This window comes from Ambystoma mexicanum, chromosome 9 (assembly GCF_040938575.1).
Source record: "Ambystoma mexicanum isolate Mex_15411 chromosome 9, UKY_AmexF1_1, whole genome shotgun sequence".
In the NCBI taxonomy this organism is placed as follows: Eukaryota; Metazoa; Chordata; class Amphibia; order Caudata; family Ambystomatidae; genus Ambystoma; species Ambystoma mexicanum.
This window is the reverse complement of record NC_090931.1, coordinates 886,803,345-886,827,454: the sequence shown is the minus strand read 5'-3', so window position 1 is coordinate 886,827,454 and position 24,110 is coordinate 886,803,345. Positions and strand designations below refer to the sequence as shown.

Sequence of the window (24,110 nt, the reverse complement as noted above, 5' to 3'; positions counted from 1 at the left end):
TTTTTTAAAAGTTAAATAACCAACCTTGAACAGCCCGTGAGTCGGGGAGAGCTGATAGTAAGCTGGACTGTGTTGAGCTGAAGGTTGCAACCTGCAACATTATATGAATGTCACTTGTGACTGTCTTACTGTTGATACCATGCCTTCCTTACAGTGGTGATACCTGGTCTCGAGTGCTGTTAAAGACGTTGAATCCTCTGCAGAGCAGTGATGTACAGGTGGTGAGTGAGGTGGCAAATGTGCAGGGGGGTGGAAAGGCTGCCAAGGATAGGGCTCGGTGGTAGCAGGCATGACAAGGAGAAACAGTGAGAGCGCAGGGGATTGTTACGGAACTGTGCCAGGAGTAAAGGAGTGACTAAAGAGTGCTGTGAAGGCCGGAGAAACAGCAGGAATCACACAGAAGAGGTTGGAATAATGGATCATGTCTCAGGTGCAAACATTCTGGGTGCTTGTGGAGAGGTATCATGGAAGCTTAGGGTTAGCGAATGGCTAGGAGAACTGTGAGAAACCTGAGGGTATTCTCCCAAGTAGACCTCAAGAATCCCTTATTCAGGTGGCCAGGGAAGGGTAGGCGCTCTCTGATCCCAATCCTAGGGGTGGTCGAGTGAGGGAAGATCACCTGGGTAGGGGAGCCCAGGGTTATGATCAGGGGAATACCCCAGGTGAGACGCAGTTTTATACCAGGGACGAAGGCAAGGAGGACAAAGCCCCTGAGGCCTTTGTAGGTTGTTCCACATCTAATCCCTTCCACCCAAAGAATCTCCCTTACCCAAATCCAACGACCCTGCCCCCATATCTGCTAAATCCCCTAGGAGCCCAAACCCTGTTGCACTCAGACATAACATCTCCCAGAATCACTGTTTACTTATTTCCTACATGAGTACTCTTAGCCATTTTCTCCAAGTCCATCTGGTTATTATTTCCCGAACTTCCAGTCTGCTTTAACAAAACACTACCATTCCCACAATCCCCCCTGTTCATTTCACGATTAGAATCCCGGTCATTCTCATTTGTTTCACAACCCCCCCTAGTACGAGGGCTATAATTCCATATAACACCTTTTCCCCATCCTACCCCATAGGATATTCAGAAACTCCCCCACCCCTTTTCCAACACAAATACTTTCTTACACCGTGACAGACAACTGACTTACAATAGAGTCGTATAACTGACATGTCCCAACGTAAGGGTCAGGCAGAGTCAGGCAATTGACGATAATTACACACACCTGACGGACCTTTCTCTTACCCACAGGGTTAAAAGGCAGAGCACAGGAGTACATTTTGAGCAAGGCAGAACGCATGAGGAAGTGGCTATTCTGGACTGGCAGTTCAAGTGGAGAAGCAGGGCGGCGAGACCTGAAAGGACGACAAGGAGGAAATTGCCCTTGCCCTTTCCAACTCAGACCCGCGAAGCCTCCGAAAAGGGAATTAGAAGACCGGGAAGTACAGCTGGCGTGTGGTGTGACAGGTGTCAACGGCACACAATGCCCTCCCATGCTGATAGCCAAAGTGGGGAGAAGCGCTGGCTACCGTGGTACCTTCCTTGACTCCAGAGACAAGAAACACAAACGAGTTCAGCACAGCCCGTGAGTCAGGGAGAGCTGATAGTAAGCTGGACTGTGTTGAGCTGAAGGTTGCAACCTGCAACATTATATGAATGCATATATTAATGCAAGGAACTTGTGTGTGTTTGAACTTTTGGGAAAGCCCAGAGAAGGGCCAGCTGCAGAGTGGTCAGACGCCGCAGGAGTGTTCATTTGAAGGACTCTGACTGGCCCCCTTTTTTGTGTTTTTTGTTACTACAAGTACCAGAAAGCCCTAGGAAATGCCGGTGTGAGGTGTTAGAGTGGTCGTACAAGGGTCACGTCAAATGCTTTGTAGAATCGAAAGTGTCTGACCCATTGCCAAGAGACCGCTAAGGGAAGGGAAACCATGCTTTCTGATGGGATGAAGCAAATCATGAACTGTGTAAGAAAATCATGAACTGTGTTAAAGATGGTTATGTGAACCCGAAGGAGGGATGACAAGGGAAAAGCTGAAAGAAGTAAATCCTGCATTGTGAAAAAGCAAAGTGAACTGTGAAATTGGCAAACGTGAACCCGATTCAGGGATGACTGCGAATCGGGGTGAAGCATGATACACCTAAGAACATTGTTTTGATATTCAGAGTGAAACGTTGTAGTGAACCCGACGGAGGCCCACGTTACAAGAAGGATCAGAGCCCGGCAGAGGAAGATCCCAGGGGCGAAGCGCAATCGCCCAATGTGCAAGATCACTGAAGGAACTTTTGTTTGTGTATTGTTTTTGGTCCAGCAGGCCTTCTACGGCAAGAGACTTTGTATAAAAGAGACTTGGCCCCTGAAGGTCCTGGTATCATTGAATGGAATTGTCAACCTTGTGCTGGAGAGGCCCAGGAGTGTGCTGTGCTCAGCAGTCCTGCCTTGTTCCGTTCTTAAAACGTGGGGAAGGGAGACCCCAGCCATACCATCCTGATTTATTGTTTTGTGAACACTTCTTTCTGTTCTGGTGAACATTACCCTACACTATTTTGTAACTTACTGGTAAGGATTGGCAATAGTTTTTTTTTAGTATAGGCCCTTTTTATAAGACAAGACGCCAGTAGACTACCTTATTATTATTTGATGGTCGTAGTTTGCTCCCATCTTAGATTTAGGTTTAGATTAGGTGTTTTTCTCACCCATATGTACAGTTTCATAAACACCCTTGAACTGTGATCACTTGTGTCTCTCTTTACTGTTGCCACCATGAGTTCCTTACAGAACCCAATGATGGGGATTTTGGAGCAACACAATATGCATATTACACCTCAGAGTAACATGCAACCTGGGCAAGAGCAGAGCAGTCTACCCCTGAGCACAGGTGCGGGCAGGTGGAGTTCCCATCATGCAGAGGTTCAGCACATCGTGCCCATAACCATAGGTGATGTACAAGGCGTGTACAGCACTTGCCAAACAACGGCAGGATTAATCCCTATGGGAAGTTTAATGCACATGAAGTCAATGTTAATTTTGTGGGGGTAAAGCTGCTGACACAGAGGATAATCCGTGGTATTGCAAGGTTTGGCGTGTTTCCCGGGGAAAACGTCAACTGGGAATACGTCTGTTTACTTCAAGTCAATAAGGACTCAAAGTCCACAGCGCTGATAGGGCATCGTAAGCTCACCCTTCCACAACACATGCTCTTTGATACAGTGGTACTGAGATGACCGCCATGGCTCTGCCCCGGACTGTGGCTACGCTCCTTTATCTGACCCTCTGGAGCCTGGGCGAGGCCGGGAAGCTGCTGGTGGTGCCCCAGGATGGAAGCCACTGGCTCAGCATGCTTCCGGTGGTGGAGCAGCTCCGGCTGCGCGGTCATGAGATCGTACTGGTCATCCCAGAGGCCAACATGCGGCTAGGAACATTACACGACTACACTCTGAAGACCTACTCTGCCGCCTTTACCAAGGAACAATTAGTGTCAACGATAAAAACACTGAGTCATTTGCTTTTGACTGAGCAATCCTTTTCAGAAAAGACCATCACCCTGTATCAGAGGATCTCTAACGTGACCGAGATGATGCTTTCTACCTGTGAACGCTTTCTGGGCGACCAGGAGCTGATCCAGTACCTGCAGGATCAAAGGTTTGATGCCCTCTTGGTTGATCCGGCTTATCCATGTGGGCAGATAGTGGCTGAATACCTTGCCATACCTTCCATCTTCTTCATGCGGTCGATTCCTTGCGCTCTAAATCACGAGGCATCCATGTGCCCGCACCCTCCTTCTTATGTACCACGGACTTTGACAGGCTACACAGACAAGATGCTGTTTTTCCAGCGAGTGACAAACTTGCTGGTCGGGATCCCGGATATGTGGCTTTGTCACTTCCTGTATGCCCCATTTGAGCGCCTGGCCTCGCAGTTCCTCCAGAGGGAAGTGACCACCCTGGAGCTCTACAGCGGGGCCTCCATCTGGCTGCTGAGATATGACTTTGTCTTAGAGTTCCCACAGCCTGTAATGCCCAACATGGTCTTAATTGGAGGAATCAACTGTGCTGAGAGGATGCCCCTGTCTCAGGTATGGAAGTACTGCTCACACGCACTGTAAGGGTATTTATTCAGGGGTGCTCTCTAATTAATCCAAATAATCTTTATTTGGGGGTATATGTGTTGCATGGAGAGAGATGTGTGTTGATAAATTGGACTGCCAAGGATAAGCAAGTAGAGGCTTAATTTTCTTCATTCTGAGAGAGTTCATTGGTGCCCTTGCAATGTGGTGCAGTCAAATAAGGGAGCAGATACACAGGCTAAATCTACTGCAGCCCTTGGCCCCTGTGCCTCTAACTTCACCCGTTGCCACCATTTTCTTTCACTGCTCTTTACTTCCTTCCTGCTCATCATTTCTCCTGTATGGACCGTCTCTGGCGGTAAGTTCTGCCCCCTGTCTGCCTTCTCTCTCTGCCCCCTGGCACTCTTACTTCATGATACTCAAGTTGCTGTTTTTCTTCATCTGCTCGGTGCTCATGCGCACCACGTGACTTCCCTCCCTTGCAAGCATGCCACCTTGCCGTGCGCTTCCTCTCTCCCATTTGCTTAGCAGAGCTAGCCCCCACTGTGGCCCCCACCTGGTGACATATTCTTACCATTTAAAAAATAATTCCACAGATCATTTGATTGTTTTGGAAGACAACAGATACCTCTTCAGAGGTATTCTTCCTTTCCTCTCCTTCCCCCTGAAGCTCACTGTCTCCAAAGCTCTGGTTCTCTCTAGGCTGGACTATTGCAACAGCCTGTTTCTAAATCTGCCTGCTTCTACTCTCCGCCCTCTGCAACTCATCGAGAACAGGACTGCAAGACTTGTCCTTGGCCTCAAGCCCAGGGATCGTATCTCTCCAGGACTGAAATCTCTGCACTGGCTCCTAGTGGCTGCGATGATTAAGTTCAAAACTCTCTGCATTGTCCACAAGGCCTTCTGGGGCCTAGGGCCTCAATACCTTCAACTCTCTCTTCCTAAATATCTTCCTTCTCGAGCTGTTCGCTCATCTGCCTCCAACTCCCTCAGGGTCAGTCGCTTCTCCAAGCAACGAGTTGGTGGTAGATCTCTCTCTTCGGCTGGGGCCTCCCTCCCTGCCTATTGCACACCTGCACTGCCTTCCTGGCAACCCCTGCACCTGGGCACTGTTTTCTGTATCCCTACAGTCCCCCCCACCAGCACTTATGTCTGCACTCACCCTGCACTTGCCACCAGCTGGCAGTTCTTTTTATTTATCTCGTTATTTTATTATCCCATGTACTGCACTTTCCCCTCTCCCTCCTGCCCCCGCACCTTTGCCTTTCCCCCTTCCCTTGCACTTGCGCAATCTGAATGACACCTGGCCTAGTAAGATCGTTGTCTGTCTTCCCTCTGTTTCCCCTCCCTTGCCTTGTCGCACCTTGAAACACTTGTGTATGGGCACATTATAAATATCATATCATATCATATCATATCATATCATATCATATATCATATCATAGAGTAAACTTACGATCAGTCCCAGCCTTGCCAAGGCCACAAGGGGACCTGGTCCTAAGCACATTTCCAGGTGGCCCTTTGCAATTCCCGGGCTTCAACCAAACTGGTGAACCCTGACTTCATTTTAATGTCCTTCCCGGTGACACAGCCACTTCTGGTTTTAGTTCTTCCGGGTCAAGCCTGCCTCTGGTAGCCTTTCTACCAGGATATCTCCCCTACCCTTGCATGGAGCGAAAACCCTGGGCCACTGTAGTTGTTGATGAGTCCAACTGTCCTTAAGGGTGTCAGTGCCCGTCGACCCCGCCCTGGCAGTTGCCCATCGAATAGGAGCGAGGGTTGGCATGCAAGGTGGAAGGAAAACAAACTATTCTGAGTGAAAGAATGGAAATAAAGAATTGCAGAAAGCCAAGGCAAGAGAAAATAACTGAAAGAGAAAACAGTGTGAAATCGAGAAATGAGAAACTAAAGAAGGAAATGAATGAGAAGAACACAAGCAAGAAAGGTATGTTGGGAAACTTGTAGTGCAGAATGACATTACGGAACTACAGGGAAGCCAACAAATTTCATTCAAGTATGTGTAAGATCCGGCACTAACCGCTGCTCGCAGGCCTTGGGCAACTGTTAAGTTGCAAACAGCTCTGTACAGGACCAGGGCAAGTGATCAAGTGATGGACCAGCCACACCTAGTAGTGTCCATTTCCTAAGGCACAAGGGGAGGGAGCTGCACAGGCCTTTGGTGCAAAGCTAGCTATGCATGGGAGCTATAAAATCACAGGTGACCAAATCTGTATAGGCCCAAAGAGCACTGGTACATCAAACCGCTTTTGCCTAACTCCTCTCACCCCCACAATAAAAGGTGGCTCTTTGAGAGCAGCACTTGCTCATTTTGCAAGATGCTGCAACACTTCACAAAGCCTGGCATAGCAGGTGAGGAGTCAGAAGCCCTGCCATGCCCAGTGATTGCTATCCAGTGGGAGCATGCGCCCCTCCCCACCCCGTCCCCCCCGGCGAATGGCCACCCTGACTCTGGCACTGAACAGTAACGGATGCAGTGAGGAGAAGTGAGGCTAAGTGAAGGCAGCAGTTTGGCAGTTCAGGAGTCGGTGAGTAGGTGCATACCATTTTGGAAATTATAACTGTACTACGTTCCCTGCTCCTGTGTTGCCAGTGATATTCCCCTTCTAAGCATTGTTGCTCTAAGGGCTGCCAACGGTCTGCCCCGGGCTGCCCGTTTTGTGCTCATAGCTGCCTCTTCTTCTCCAAGTAAAAACTGCCTTTTGGCCACTTGATGGCAAAGGTCGTGCGTAGCAAGTCTCGGCCGGTAAACTGTTTCACTGGGGACATTTCTGATTTTCCTCCTATATCGGCCTGAGTGGGATCGACAGCACCAATGCATCATTCTTTGACATCCTCTGCGACACCCAATCTGCCGTCAGATGAGGTTACGCTTGACTGTTGCTGACCTCCATGAAACCGGTCCTACCTTTACATCCACCAAAGACCTCCTCTGCTCCTTCAGGTTATGTGTGTGCACCTGTGGATATGATTACTACCTATGCCCAAGTCCTTCATTCAGAGGGATCTGTTGGGAGCAACATTCTAAATACCTCCACTCAAGACCTTCAATCAGAGGCAGGGTCATAAAGCGCCAAAGTTGTGGTTTCTACTGTCTCCCCCCCCCCCGTTGTCACCAGGTCTAGAGGACTCTGTTATTTTGGATGAGTCTTTCCTCAGACTATGCAAAGATATGGAGGTTCCACATTTGGCTAGGGTCAGGATAACCTCTTTGGCAGGGGATTCTATTATTACTCCATTAAAGACCACCCAATTTCCGGAGGACCAGACTTTGATATTGGCAAAAACAGTTCCTTCAAAAATCAGATGCCTTCTCCGTTTCAAGCGGATTCAATTGGCTCGGCTTCCATTTCGGGCTTGCATTTAATCCTACAATCTCTGAGGCTCTATGACAATGTTAAGGATATGGTGACTGGCAATGTGACCAAACTTGCTTTATTGGATAAAAGTATCCAGTCTCTTGTTCATGGGGTTATTATAGGAGTTTATTCTCAAGCAGCTTATGTTACTCAGGCCTCCGCCTTTGGCATCAATGGTAAATCCACCAATGAGGTACAAGTGGCTGATCATCGTGAGGAAAACTGTTGTGACAATATAGTTGCAACTCAGACCTCCAACAGTTCCACTGCACCCAAATGCCTACACCTCCTTATAGATTGTATTACGCAGCTTAATGAGTGGAGGAGACTAGTATGGTATAGGGGGAGCCCCTGTTAGCTCCTATTAATAACCCTACGTGTAAAAACCAAAGGAAGAAAAACCACAATAAGAGAAAGAAATAAATAAATCAGCCTGCACCGAAACGTAAATCTTGTAACTCCTCTATAAACCATTTTAGACAAATACCCTAGGTGGACACCATTACTGTCCTAAATCCACAACAAACAAGCTTGAGGGATGTTGGCTTTGCTAACCTTCTTCTGACATTTGCACAGGTGGAAGGGCATCCGAGCCTTAATTCCGGTAACCTGGTTACCTCTACTCTCACTGAGGCGGTTGACCAGTCCACCAGCCCAGTGCAGTGGCGTAGAGATACGGGTACGGACCCTCAATCTATTGATGTTTGTTTTACGGACTTGAATCCCAGAAGGCTCCAGGAGCCCCCTCTTTCACAAGCTTGTCCTATGACACTAAAACTTATTAAGGTACCTTTGTGGGAAGGGTACTTCTGCTTTGCCATTGAGATCTTCTGCTTCAGATGCACACACCCAAGGTATGGGATTCCCTAATTTGGTCATTACAAATCCTTTGATTTATCCTTTACGTGCTTCCTCGATTTTACCACCAGTTTTGGCCACTTCCTTGATCCCCCAGATAATTACAGCTCCTAAGTCTCTAATTTTAGATCTAATCGATCCATGCCCCTCAAAGAATATAGGATGGGAGGTCAATTCAGAATTACATGGTTTGATAAGATTGAATAGATCCGAGGTCTTAAAAATGTTTCAATTGATACCACCACTAAGATCCTTACATTCAGATGATTTATACTTTATTTCCCTTCCTTTGGAGAGTAACAATCGCATGGTTTCACATTTCCATTCGGAGATTGTGGCGAACTTGGCCTGGGTTAGTGGGCAATTTACATTCCTTGGGATACGATTATCTGAAATATCCTCACAGACTGCTAAAGCTTTTTTTGTTGTTCTCCACGAAAACATCACTTTAGGTGGAACTGTCCAACAACGATGTTTCTTGTTTATCATCCTCCCTTCCATCTAACGTCCCTTTTATTTCCATGCTCAAAAATGTAAAGGATTGGTCCTAGTTAGATTCTGCACTTAAAACCTTTGTAACTCTAAGCCAGGACTTGAATCAACCCTAACCCGAATGGTATTAAGATTCTATCTTGGAATGTCTGTGGCTATACAAATTTCAATTTTTTTTGGGTGGGTTCTGTGTATCTACATAATTTTAACATTAACACCCTGATTCATGGAATTATTTGCACGTAAAACACACATTTGCCCGCCATTCCGACCGAAAATCCCTCTTTGAGTCATGGGGATTTTTAGGCAGAATGGCGCGCAAATGTGTGTTTTACGCGCAAATAATTCCATGAATCAGGGGCTGTATTTTTTCAGGAATCAATGTCAACTGCCAACCTAGATTTGAAGGGTTAGTCCACCCACAACCTTCCCGCATCTTGTTCAGGACTGGGTCGTCCTAGCGGGGGCTTGGCCATTGCTGTTGATACTAACCTAAATGTTGCTTCTGATGAATGGTTTGCCTCTGACAGGGTTTTGGCGGTCCGTTCCAGCTTTCTTAATATCAATCTAGAACTCTTACTGGTCAATGTCTACTGGAACCCTGCCAAACACTCTATACATTTCTATCTGAGACGTGGTTAATGGAGGGTCACCCTCATGCTATGATAGTAGGAGGGGATTTCAATATCAATTGCATGGAGGGTTTTAGATATAACAACGCTTCCTGTTAACCCACAGGAGATTCTTTTTGGGAATGGAAGGTAATCACTTGGGACTCTTATGTCCCTTTGTGATTTTTAACAATTTTGAGTTTTTTTTTCCAACACAGGTCTCATTTTTACCTGGTGCAGTGTCATGAATAAGTCATGGCTTGATCATTTCTTTGTTTCATCTTCCGAAATCTAATTGTGGCCAAATGAATATCTACGACCCTTACATTGGGAATCACTCGACCATATATTTTACATTGCATTGGACAGTTGCCAAGCACATAGTATGTCCAGCGCTGCTTCCTGTAGCATGCGACAGTAGAGGCCTAACGTGCCGTTGGGACAACAGTCTGTATACAAAGTTTGTAAATATTTAGTTTGAGGGTGTAGGATCTCCCTTTGACACCTGTGATCCACATGTCTCTGTGGGAACTTATGGACTCTCTCAGGTGATAGACTGTGAACCATTGAACATACGCATAATCAACTGTATTACAAAAGTATCTTTTGAAGCTGAAGTCTCTACTTGAAAAATCTTTCCACATTATTTTGATGTGAGAATAATGGACTCTAAGCATGAAAAATGCAAACGTCTTAGGGTCTTGAAGGGTAGAGGTCTTCCCCCGTAACCTATATGCATTTGAGAAAAAAACATATTTGTCCACATCATAAGAACTTTGTGAAATCTATCAAATACGACAGGTACTTGAATGTTAACCAGACCATCCTGAGAATGTTGATAAATTCTGAAAACAGACACCCAACATCAGGGGCAATATTCAAGAATCGTTGTGGATTCGTTTTTACGCTAAGAAATTTAGTATGCCCACATCTTTTGTCAATCATCCTGATCCTACCAGATGCCAGGTTAGTCTTGGCCGCTGTGCTTGGGACATTGAGGTCATTGTGTGGGCCCGGATGGACTTCCTCCTTATTTGTTGAAAAAGGATCCCTGGGCCTGGGCTCGATTTCTGAAACCTCATTTTGATAACATCTACAAAACACAAACTGATGCTTCCTCTTGGTCTCAGTCGATAATTATCCCAATCTGCAAAAAGGGAGACACATCTGTTCCAGGCAACTATAGGCCCATTGCCCTGATCGATTCTGTGTGCAAGGTTTTTGGAACTGAACGACATCTTGAAACAATCTTCCATTCTCTCACGTTTCCAGGTGGGCTTCAGGAAAAACATGGGTACTTCTCTAAATGCTACCCTTCTGACCCACGTCCTACAGAATGTTAAACACAACTATGCTGAGAATGTGTATATGGCATCACTGAACATGTCCTCAGCGGTTGGTTGTGTTGTTTGAGAACATTTGTGGACCAAACTATTAAAATACAATATTCCACCTAATTTGGTTCAATTGATTGCCCTTCTGCATTGGAAGTCAACTTTAAGGATCCGTTTAAATCAGGAAGGGCTTGTTTCATCATCTATTCCGGTTAATCTTGGCTTAGGACAGGGGTGGATCCTGGCCCCCCACACTCTTCAACATTTGTCTTAGTGAGGTTGAGGAGTTGTGGCGGCTTAATGAGGTGGTCCCTGTAAAACTAGGCCCCTTAAGGATCCATTGGTTAGCTTTCGCGGATGATATCATACTATTTGATTGAACTCTGCTGGGTCTTCAACAAAAGCTGAACATTTTCCACTCTTATGCTTGAAGGAACAATCTTGTGGCCAATGGGTCTAAATCTAAGGTGGTAGTCTTTTCTAACAGGAAAGTTAAAACTATGTATTGGTCTCTAGGGAAGAAAGAGTACATGTGGTAGTGTCTCTATGTTACCTGGGCTGCAATTTGTGGAAAACTGCATCCTTCAAAATATGGAAGGCATTGTTGAAAGTTAAGCTTTCGACTTTGCTGTCTCAGATGCAGAGTCTGTTTGCGAAATTGTGCAGATTCTCTATTATTCTAGTTGTGAAATATTATTTGGGCAACATTGAGCCAACCCTATTGTATGGTCTTTATCTCTTTTGTAGAGTTGGATCCCTATCTTGACTCTCTTCAGGAGCAGATATGAGGCAGATATGGAAATCCGTTTTGGGGCACTATATCTAATTCCATCATACAACATGAGCTGGATCTAATATCGCTCCAGGCCTGTTGTCAGTGGAGGCTGCTGTTAAACATAGACCTAAAACAGATGTTGAGTGGGTCGTCTCTATTAATACATATAAAAATCAGATGCATACCTTGTTGGACCCGATTGGTTCATCGGAAGAGGAGCTACAGTTTCGTCCTGACACAGTGAAACTTAAGCTAGTCAGAGAGGATTGGAGACTTACTTTAGAGGCTCTTACGTCATACTCCACGTTCTCTGAATATGCTAAGTTTCCCCATAAAAAGGACCAATTGGCATTGTACCTGAAATGCTTTCCTTGTAATAAATTATGTCACATGTACATATGCTTTAAATTTAACCAGATCCATACAAGAGAAAGGACAAAATATTGGGCGGTTGTGGCTTCTGAGGAGTTTTCGCTACAATGCCGTTTTTGTAGATCAACTGATGGGATAGAAACTTTGAGACATTGGGTTTTGGGAGTGAGTAAACTTTATTGATCGGATTTCTCCATTAGCATACATCATTAAACGGTATTACCCAAATTGTTCGAACACAATTGTTCGAATTACCAAATTGACCGAAAGTCGAGGGTCCGAATTGACCTTTGCACAATTGACCGCACATATATATATATATATATATTGGTTTGGTAATATATATATATATATATATATATATATAATGGGGGGTTGCGGGGGGTTTCCCCCCGCATATATGTAACAATTGACCTTCACAATTCGGTTAATTGTGCAAAGGTCAATTGTAATTCGAACAATTGTAGTTCGAACAATTCGTATACATCCCATTAAACACATAATAGAAAAAAATAAAACGTTATACAAAATTCAAAATCAATTAAAATCACAATATTAAAAAGAGAATTCTCCCCACTTCAATTTCAATCTAAAACTTTCTTCAAACGTCTTATCAGAGCCTTGCTCATGTAGGTACCCAACTTAAAAATAAAGTCACGGTACGGACAGTTCCAAATGATATACAATGCCGCTTTGCAGTCGCTTATCTGATTTTCCAAGAAAAAGGGCCTTAACAGATCTATTCGCAAATCTAGGGACCACCTACATATTAGCAAAAAATGCATGCGATCCTCACTTACTATTAGCTCCATGTGTAGTTTTCGATGGGTCTCCCAGTCTCTGATTGGTGCGGGTTTTTAGTGCTAACATGATTAAATGCACTAATAAGATAGAGCACCTATAGTTAGGCAAGGGGAAACTACACACACTGCCCCCCTGCTCGGCATTAAATCTCCAAGCCGAAAACAGATTCATAGAGCCTAAGGCTTGAACCGCGTTCCATTCCTGAATAAGGTCCCTACTAAGTATCCCCTCTTTAACCCTTGACTTGAACTCTGTCAGGATCAGGTCTCTTGCTGAGGTCAAGGACTCAATCTCTGCTGTCAACAGTATGTTAAAACCCTCCCGAAACCACTTAAACTTTAAACAGAAACCCGAACCTGCCATCTCCGATAACAGGCACTGAATATTGTAGTTTTCGGGGGTAACTGCAGCACCTTTGAAAAGAAGGCACCATGTCTCAGTTTAGCCTGTGTGGCTATCCTTGTAATCACCAGCTCCAAACGCAGAGCGCAATTTGGGGTTCCCATTGGGAGACCCGTCATCCTTTTCATAATTTTATTTTGGGCAACCTCCAACTTCTCACAGTTAGAACTCCCACAGATCTTACTGCCATACAGTAGCATATTCCTCACCTTACACTTGTAGACCTCTATCGCCTTACCCAGCACGCACCCACCAAATTTATGGTAGAATCTATTTAGCTGATTTAACCTGGACCTGGCCTTTATACATACTGAGTCCAAATGCTTTCCCCACTTCCCATTACGATCGAAGGTAAGCCCCAGATAACAAAATGAGTCCACGACCTCGATTTTCTCACCATTGAGATACCATGAATAGTCTACCTTCTTCCTGCTATTACTAAAAACTGCAATCTTTGTTTTATCCCTATTCAGGGTTAACTTATTAGCCTTAAAATACTCATTGGCATAGTCAAGACTAGCTTGTAGCCCCACGGGGGTCAGATCGATCAGAGCTGTGTCATCAGCATATAAAAGTACCTTGAACGACCTGCCCCCCAAATGGGGCGGATTGGTCCTAGAACTTGCTTCTGCTGGGTGAAAGTCGGCTAAAAATAGGCAGAACAGCAACAGAGCCAGGGAGCAACCCTGTTTAACTCCCTGGTTTGTAGGGAATTCCTCTGTTAGCTGACCTTGGTTATTTACCCTTACAGTGGCATTAGTATCTTGGTAACGGCATAGAATCAACTGCAGAAGGTTTAGAGGTACATTAAGGTCCCTACTTTTCTGCCATAGAATTTACGTTAATTTTGTCAAACACCTTCTCAAAGTTAAAAAAAAGCCACATAAAGCCTACCCCCTCTTATCGAACAATACTTCTCAAATATGATATGTAAAACCAAGCAGTGGCCATAGTTGAAAACCCACTACGGACCCTGCTTGGGAGAGAGGTAACACCGCATGACTCTCCGCCCACTCTTCGACTATCCTCCTTATACATTTATTAAAGATCTTACTGGGAATATCCAGAAGAGAGATTGGGTGGGGGTCATTAGATGTGCCCTTTTTAAAAATGGGGACAATTATAGCTTTCTTCCAAGTACTGGGGACCACATTAGAGTTCGCAATAGCATTAAAAGGTTTTCCTAAAATCGTGGCCCACCAAACAGGACTCCACTTCAAGAGGTCCGACTGACGACCATCAGAGCCCGCCACCTTACCCAATCTGAGATCAGCGATACACTCCAGAATCTCTCCCTGTATAAAGACTATAGCCACCCCCCCCCATCAGCTAGGTCACACTGCGGGAGAAAACCCTTGCCTCCCCCTAAGATGTTAGTGTAGTGGGACACCCACCTGAGATGCAGCAAACATCAGCCTTATTTGGAGTGTCAAACTCTCTGCTAACTAACCTCCAAAAGAGCTTATAGTTATAAACCGCTTGCTCTAACGTTTCCCACTGTTTCACTGTTCGTTCCATCCTCTTAGTTTTCAACAGATTTCCATAGTCAGATTGAAGAGCATATAATTGACCAGAGTTCATGTCTCTATGTTTCGTTGCCCCATTAATCTTCCATTTCAGGGCCCTACAATCTTGATCGAACTAAACAGTACCCCCCACAGTTTGACCTCTCAGGCTGATTCCTATTCGTGAGTAGTTTCCTACATTCGCCAACTAGGAGCTCTAGTAATTCTTTGTATCTGTTAAAACATGCTATGCCATCTAATCGGGTGTCCTAGAACTCTAGCAACTTGTATACAACCCTAGGTACACTCAGAGTCATCTCCCAGTGATCCTGCCTTTTACTCAGTAGGCACTGACACGCACTTCTACCATTTTCCTCCCCAAAGCAAGGGCCTGTCCAGAAATCTCCATAATACAAATTAACAAGAGGGGTCCTGGGAGTACCTCTGTCAGACATTAGTCCTGGTTACGAGAGCCATACCCAGATTCTTTAACTCACTATATTTCATAGAGGAGAAATATCCAACACATATCAGTCTTTGTCCTGCCCTGATGCAGTCCAGCACCGAAATGCTATGCAATTCTCTTCTGAACAAGAGTACCAACAGTAACCCCAACACGTGTTTCGTTCTGGTTGGACCTCATTAGTAGGGCGGAGCTGTGCCTCTCTAAGAATAGTGAGCAAGGGGTCCACGTCTGGATTCCCCTCGTAATTTAGGGTGAGACCCAAACTTACTTAAATTATGCAAATTAACAAGGGGGTCCTGGGAGTCCCTCTGCCAGACATTAGTCCTGGTTACAAGAGCCTTACCCAGATTCTTTAGCTCACTATCTTTCACAGAAGAGAAATATCCAAAACAAATCAGTCTTTGTCCTGCCCTGAAGCAGTCCAGCAACGAAATGCTAGGTAATTCTCTTCTGAACAAGAGTACCAACAGCAAACTCAAACACATGTTTTGTGTGGTTGGACCTCATCAGTATTTTGGAGCTGTGCCTCTCTAAGAATAGTGATCTCCATAGCCATAGCAATAACCAGAGGGTAATGGCCACTGCCCATGTGGGCTACCACCTCAAATCCGATAATACTTGCAAAGGAACAGCCGTCTACCAAACAGTGGTCTATAACAGACACATATTTGCCCCGAATACAGGTACACATTGGGGGCCAGTCCCCTTTGCATCTCCCATGTAACTCAACCAGGTGGTATTCGTTCATTAAAGCACTTAACTCTTTACCCTGGCTGTCTTATCTTGTGTTCAACTGACATCTGGCCGGTATCCCATTCTCTAACTGCAGTTGACAACAGCCAACCCTGTCACTCACTGGTAATCCCAGTTTGGCGTTGAAGTCACCCACAATAAGAACATTACATGGGATTTCACGCTTCAGAAGTTCACCCAACACCTTCCTCCAACAAGCATTCCCTGATTGACAGTTTTTTGGTGGTATGTAAACATTCACCACCAGTAGGTCCATTATACCTTGCCTGGTTTTCAACAGAACAACCACTGTGAACCCATTGACAAACACCTCCCTTTCAGCTGACCAGAGTGGCGATGTCCTAATGAAAGTAGGCACCCCTCGGCTCCTCCCTCTACATACACATTTTGCCTCTAGCGCAAAACTAACATAATTTGTAAGTGTCGAAGCAGCCTTAACCCACGTTTCTTGTGGCATATGATATCATAACCAGACATAAAAGTGACCCATTCCTAGTCAATAATTTTGCCGTTTAACCTGGCTACATTTTAGGAAATCAGTTTAAAACCGCTGCTCTCGACCCGCGCTGTTAACTCTAGAGGCAATTTTGTCTACCCCCTGTATAGTGGAAATTGGCTGGGGCACAGCTGTACACAATGTCCTTAGCTTTCCTAGAGATCATCATAACAGAATTTGCATTAGTTGGTATCCCCTGGTCAAGCTGGGGGGCTTGAGGGGGTGCAGCACTCACTACTAACTGATTTAGATCCGTTCTCCTCTCAAAATCACTGACCTCCCCATCCCCCTCTCATTCTCCGTTCCAGTCCACCCTCGGTACAATGGCCTCATGGCAAGTGTCGTTTGATGGCATATTATGTCCGAGGAGTCCAGAAAGATCTCGATACCCATGTCGGCTAGCAAATCTCTGCACTGGATCACGCAAGCTCTAATATATGGATTGCTAAATCCTATGCGCAAGTTACATCCACCACAGAACATACAGTCTGACAAAATTACGGGCATGGGAAAGGATTTTAAATGAGGTACCTTCCACATCCAGAATAGTCCCCAGGGCTCCAACAAGTTGTCTCTTATATGAGTTTTTATTACCGTGGGTCCTGCCTCTGAAAGTACAAATTAAATTCAACTGCCTCCAGGGGATCAGGTCTTACATTTTCATAGTTTAGAGTTGCAGGGTGAACAGACGGCTGCGGGGGTAGGCTTCAAATGGAAGATTGGTTGGACCAAGGGAGTTGGTTGTGAAGTTGTAGCATCAGCTCTAGGGGCCACTTGGATTGGGGGGATCAAACTTGCCAAAGTCTGACCCTTGGCTGGAATTGCCTCCTTGTTCATATGTTTCGGACTCAAGTCAACCCTTTTCGGTCAAATATTGGCTGTAACGTTGACTTGAACAATTGCTGCCACAAAACCCTGTCCTTCATGAGCAGGGTTCTGGAGGAGTGCAGCTGTCAAATCCAAGCCAGCCACTGAGCCAGCCTTCTGCCCAAGTTTTATTCGCTCTCGCCATTCTGAGTTTCAAGCAGCCTGCCTCTTGACATTACCTGCCCCAACCCGGGACTGGCAAGTCTCGGAACCCAACCCCATACAACACCCCTTTGAGAATCCAGTTTTTGACATTGGGCCAGGTGGGAGTGGGATCTGATCAGCCAGTTTGTCAATAACTCCCAGACAAGTAGCCTGATTGGCCCTTTCTGTTATTAGAGCCCTGTTATTAGAGCCCTAGGTGCCTCACACATGTGTTTCAGGCTCACCAGCCTTTTGATAATATATGCCATTCAAACATTCTCCTCTGTGGTGCCTAGTTTGCCATGCAGCAAGTCTGCATCACTCAGGGAAGTATTAGGCACCATTGCCCCTGTGTTGCCCGTGTCAGGGCCCTTCCTCTCGATTTTTCAGGAACCATGTCCCTCTTGTCACTCTGGTCACTCACTCCCTGGCATATGGTAGATCACTTCTGCAACCCCCGTAATTGGGAGTTCTCTGAATATGCTAGGTTTCCGTGTAAAAAGTACCAATTGGCTTTGTACCTGAAATGCTTTCCTTGTAATAAGGTGTGTCACATGTACTTAGGCTTCAAATGTAACCAGATCCATACAAGAGAAAGGACTAGAAAGTGGACGGTTGTGCCTTCTGAGGAGCTTTCGCTACGATGTCGTTTTTGTGGATCAACTGATGGGATAGAAACTTTGAGATGCTGGGTTTCGATCTACTGTGTTCTCTAAAGAGCTAGAGAGTTTTAAGCCGATTATTCAAAGGATCTGTTTGGTCAAGACTAATGTGGGGTGAAAATGTATCCTTAATAATCGCCCTTACAAGTTTTTTAAAATCTGTTAAAGCCTTTGAATGTATTGTGTTACTACTTATTTCAAGAGCCATTTTGATCTGCTTTTTTAATATTTTGTATAAGGTTTCATGTAAACCATGTCACAATACATTTTTTTTTTTAACAGTAAGAGCGTTCTTGCCTTTTCGGACTGTCTTCTTGCAGAAGCTGCAGAACGCACTGCTCATTACAGATTTGTTATTTACGTTTTAGTCGCACGTTCCACGAACCCGTACAGGTATACATCGCCACAGGGGCAAAATGACACTCCTGCCCACTTTGTTCAAGGAGAATGGAGCAAGTGCCCCCTTAGCCCCGCTGTACTCTGCGCCTATGAGTCCTACCACAAAACTAAAAACAGTTTATGTGTACACTAGTGTACGCTGCTCTCATAGCAAACATAACAATAAGCCAGCAAATATTACACCTTAATGAGCCAACCCACTAAACGTGACATACCTTACCCAGCATTGGGTGCGAAAAGAGCAGGGGCCATTTTACCTGCCAATTTGATCTATGCCATTCAGGAAACACTAGTTCCATCCTAGTTTTAACTTTGCATTCTGGGACTTGTAGTCCTGCATTTCCCCTTTATAAACCCAAGACTACAAATCCTAGAATGCAAATTTGAAACCAGTACTGGTCTGGTGTCTCTCGAATGTACTGCAACATTTTGGAATGTGTGATTTAGTGAGTGGTTGTAGTTGTAGGTCTGTACTTTACATTAAGAAAAGGTGCCAACCCTTCAGCCGCTGTCTTGCTGTGCCTTTCTCTATGTAAGGGTGGCTTGCACTTCTACTTCCCTTGTGATATACCTAGTCCCAATATGTGATGAAAGGTTGAACTTTTGTCATTTTTGCTGCACCTGTTTTGCGTGTGATGGACGCTCGAACGGTTTCATTTCAAACAGTGTTGTTTGTGGGCGTGACTGAAGCTTGTACTGCTGCTGCCCATAGTCTTCAATGTGTGAGCAAAGCAAGCACGGCGGCGGCCATGTCTGCTTTACCTGGTTTGTGTAGAAGGGAAGCTTGCACTGAAGCAGCCCATGTAGTACCCCTAGGGGTGTCAATAAACCTTCTCTGATGCGGCCTTACTGTATGAGTTCTGTATGCAAGTATTTCACAGTTGTTATACACAGAGCTCTCAAGTTTCCCCATGCCATGTATGAGTAGGTCACCCAGGCCTTGCTTTATGATGCGAGTACGTCATCCAGTCCTGGTTCTATCAATGCAGCTGTGAGAAACCTGAAGGTGTCCCACCCGCTAGTCCCCGGGATCTGTCATCCAGGTGGCCAGGACACGGCCATCGCTTTTGGATCCTGTTCCTGGGGATGGACCAGTGCGGGAGGATCACCTGGATAAGGGTTCTTCAGGGAGTGGAATTGGGACACTGGACAGCAAGACGCAGTATCCCCTTCCCTCTAACACCTTTTTCCCATCCTACCAGGTAGGATACTTAGGAACTCAACCGCCCCCCTTTCCCGACACAAACACTTTCTCATGGACAGCTCACTGTGAGAGAAAACAGACTAACACCCGAGCCATATACCTGACATGTCCCAACACAGATCTGCTTTATTTTTCCGCAGCTGATTGTCTCGCGACGGAAACGTTCGCATGGGAAATGCACTAATACAAAATGTTTGTATATTTCCCATGTGAACATGCAGGGGTTTCCCCCGCAACATCACGCTCACTATACTGTTTAGTATAGCAAGCGGGATGTTGCGGGGACACACCTGCAGCCCCCTTTCTTTTTTCTGGTGGGGTGTTGGAGGGATGTCACCCGCTTCCCCCACTCACTTTAGTGAGTGGGGTGTTGCGGGGGACATACCCCAAGCCCCCCCGCAGCCTTTTTAAAAACATGTTTTTCATACCAACCCCACCAAAACACCTAAACACATACCACGAAATGTTCGAACTTTTGGTTGTTAGAACTTTTCGTGGTGTGTGTTTTAGGTTTCTGGTGGGGTTGGTCATTTTTCTTCAGACATTTCGTCCTAACGCCCCAACACAGTGGTCAGGCAGAGTCAGGCAGTTACTGATAATTACACACATCTAACTTCATCACACTTCCCCATATGGATAAAAGCAGGAGCACAAAAGAACACTCAGCAAGGCAAAGCACACGAGGAAGCAGCAGTTCTGAGATAGCAGTTTAATATGAGGAGAAAGATGGCAAGACCGGAGAGGGTCGCAAGGAGGGAACTGCCCTTGACCTTTACAGAGAAAGTCTGTTACTTTCAAGAGCCTTCGAGAATAAGAAACATAAGACCTGGAATTAAAGCTGAAGGGTCTTGTATTGTGTGTCGAAGGTACCCGGCGGTCTCCCGCATTGATAACCAAGGCGGGGTAAAGCATTTGCCGCAGTGGTACTGTTGTTGGCTCCTGCAACAAAGCAGCACCAGTAAAGTCAGCAGAGCCGTTGAGTAGGGGAGACTGATACCAGACTGGTCTGTGTTAGCACCAAGTTTGCAAGCCCAGCTGAGGGAGACTAATTGTATAAAAGGTGATCTGAGCCCGGAAGTGGGGGATCCAAAGTATTGAACATTGTATACATGGATCTGAGTCTGGCTGAGGGGGATCAGTGGTGAACTGTGAGTCACCCGAGAAAGCATATTCTATGGACATTGTATAAAGGGATCTGAGCCCGGCTGAGGGGGAATCCGGGGTGAAGAGTGAATAACCTAAATAGAATGCTTGTAAGAAGAAAATATATTTTTATTTGTTTTGGTACATCAAGCCCTCTGAATCAAGAGACTTTGATAAGTAAGGAGACTTGGGCACAGAACACCCTGATGCCAGTGATTGAACTGAATCCTCGTGCCAAAGGAGCCAGAGATTGTGCTAGGCTCGAATGAACTGCCTTGTCTCGTGCTGAAAACGTGGGGAAGGGAGACCAACGGCCTGAGCATCCTGACATATCATTTTTGTGAACACTTCTTTCTTTTTCATAAACACTACCCCCACACTATTTGTATTTAGAGGTAAGGATTGGCAATAGGTGTTTTAGTGTAGGTCCTTTTTTATTTGACAAGACACTACTAGGACTGCGTTATTATTATTTGATGGTCGTTGCTTGCTCCCATCTGTAGCTTTAGGATTAGATGGGCATTTATCATACCCTTGTTGAAGTTCAATAAACGCTCTTGAACTGTGGTCACTTGTGTTTGTCTACTGTTGATGCCATGTATTCCTTACACATCCCTGAACATAAAAAAGCAAAGCTACATGTTCTAGAAGCCAGGTAAAACCAGAACTGGCGACGTACTTGTGGGTGGCACGGGGAGCCTTGAAACCTCTCTTTGCGTTCCGTAACTTTATCAGGGAGGGTGTCAGAGCATTTCAACTTTTTGAGTTGAAATGGGTCCAAGGGCTCTGGGACCTCCCAAGCAGCTTCCCCAGGTTGGCAATTTTATGCCACAAAAACATACTTCTTTAATTCAAACATTAAACATGCTCAGTGCTCATGTTAACGGCTGTCTTTGAGGGTGCCCTCAGGCCTGTCACCTCTCTTGCAGTGTCCAGCAATGTTCTGGTTTCCCCAACATCAGCACCATACTGTCAAAGAGCGATGAATAGCTTATCAGCAGACATTTACAGGCCGATTCATGGAATAATTAGCGCGGCGCAAGTGGGCAAAAACGTGCGAATCGCAGTGGAATAGCGAAAATCGCAGTGCAAGTGCGAAAATCGCACGAAAAGCAGCGCACGTCGATTCATGGAAGGCCGTGCGCGAGAAAACCAGCGGATGTGCGATAAAAAAGTGCGCGGCGCACGTTGGCGCACGTTGGCGCACAGGCTATCTAACAGCGTGCGCCAGGTCAGAGCGAAAATCGCACAGGCCACAGCGAAATTCGCACATAGCGCGGCGCACGCAACAAAAGTAGGCGGAACACAGGCGTAACACTCGGAATGGGGAACAACTTGCCAAAACGTGGGCGTCACGGGGGAAGTACAGGGCACAAGTGCGCGGAACGCCCACACGCTCGCCTACAACATGTATTCATGGAATAGAATAGGGGAAAAAAGCGCACGCTCAAACCAGCGCACAGGCACAAACACGACCGCCACAAGAAAGGAGGCGGTAGCGTCTCTGCGGCTGTAAGAAATGTGCGCCAAAAGGTGCTCCAACAAATAGCACCTATAGACTGCCATGATGAATGTCCCATACTGTGGCCCTCCAGGAAAAATGACGTGCAAAGGGGTACCCACAAACACGGACACCCGCTGACAAAAAATACGTGTGCATATATACCGGGGTGCGCGGGAAGTGTCACACGCGATTTGCAGGGTACGTGCATCACAGGGGTTCGCGTGAAGTTATTCACGCGATCGGGCCTGGGGGAGCGGGCTACGTGTATTTCAGGGGTTCGCGTGAAGTTCCTCACGCGATCGGGCCTGGGGGGGCGGGCTACGTGTATTACAGGGGTTCGCGTGAAGTTCCTCACGCGATCGGGCCTGGGGGAGCGGGCTACGTGTATTATAGGGGTTCGCGTGAAGTTCCTCACGCGATCGGGCCTGGGGGAGCGTGCTACGTGTATTTCAGGGGTTCGCGTGAAGTTTCACACGCGATCGGGCCTGGGGGAGCGGGCTACGTGTATTACAGGGGTTCGCGTGAAGTTCCTCACGCGATCGGGCCTGGGGGAGCGGGCTACGTGTATTTCAGGGGTTCGCGTGAAGTTCCTCACGCGATCGGGCCTGGGGGAGCGGGCTACGTGTATTACAGGGGTTCGCGTGAAGTTCCTCACGCGATCGGGCCTGGGGGAGCGGGCTACGTGTATTTCAGGGGTTCGCGTGAAGTTCCTCACGCGATCGGGCCTGGGGGAGCGGGCTACGTGTATTACAGGGGTTCGCGTGAAGTTCCTCACGCGATCGGGCCTGGGGGAGCGGGCTACGTGTATTACAGGGGTTCGCGTGAAGTTCCTCACGCGATCGGGCCTGGGGGAGCGTGCTACGTGTATTTCAGGGGTTCGCGTGAAGTTTCACACGCGATCGGGCCTGGGGGAGCGGGCTACGTGTATTACAGGGTCCACACGCGAATAGCCTGGGCGCGTGAATTTGAGGGGTGCGCGGGAAGTTCCACACACGAATAGCCTGGGCGCGTGTATTTCAGGGGTGCGCGGGAAGTTCCACACGCGAATAGCCTGGGCGCGTGTATTTCAGGGGTGCGCGGGAAGTTCCACACGCGAATAGCCTGGGCGCGTGTATTTCAGGGGTGCGCGGGAAGTTTTACACGCGATTTCTGCACGGTACGTGTATTTCAGGGGTGCCGGGGAGTCCCACATGTGATTTGACAGTGTGGGTCCTCCCAGGTGTACCCTGTACACCCTCCACGGCCCCTGCAGGCAGCCCACCCCACAGGGGACTACCCTGCATCCCTGGTCATGTCCCGCAGGCAGCCCACCCAACATGGGCATGCCCCCCAGCAAAGGCACATGTCTCCTTGAACTAATGAACACCAACACATGTCCCCTTGCACCCCCACCCCCCAGCACTGTGGGGCACCTGCCAGCAGGCCCCCACCCATGTCCAACTCATGTCCCCCACCACCCCCACCCCCCAGCACTGTGGGGCACCTGCCAGTAGGCCCCCACCCATGTCCAACTCATGTCTCCCACCACCCCCACCCCCCAGCCACCAGGGTCACCCTCCACCAGGCCCCCACCCATGTCCCCTATCACCCCCACCCCCCAGCCACCAGGGGCACCCTCCACCAGGCCCCCACTCATGTCACCCACCACCCCCACCCCCCAGCCACCAGGGTCACCCTCCACCAGGCCCCCACTCATGTCTCCCACCACCCCCACACCCCAGCAGTGCAGGGGCACCCTCCACCAGGCCCCACTCATGTCTACCACCACCCCCACACCCCCAGCCACCAGGGGCACCCTCCACCAGGCCCCCACTCATGTCTCCCACCACCCCCACACCCCAGCAGTGCAGGGGCACCCTCCACCAGGCCCCC

General features: G+C 47.1%; 1 protein-coding gene across 5 annotated transcripts in view; it reads left to right on the top strand.

Annotated features, from left to right (window-relative positions):
* The window catches only part of LOC138488740 (UDP-glucuronosyltransferase 1A1-like), a 428,922-nt gene that overhangs the window by 254,262 nt on the left and 150,550 nt on the right, over window positions 1-24,110 (top strand). Inside the window, exon 1 of one of the 5 annotated variants that reach the window (XM_069616005.1) lies at window positions 3,226-4,079. The exons of the other annotated variants lie outside the window; for them this stretch is intronic. Within the exon in view, the coding sequence (XP_069472106.1) occupies window positions 3,234-4,079 (846 nt within the window). The 5' untranslated portion in view covers window positions 3,226-3,233. Of the gene's footprint in view, window positions 1-3,225; window positions 4,080-24,110 lie in introns of those variants that run through there. 5 annotated transcript variants of the gene reach the window in all.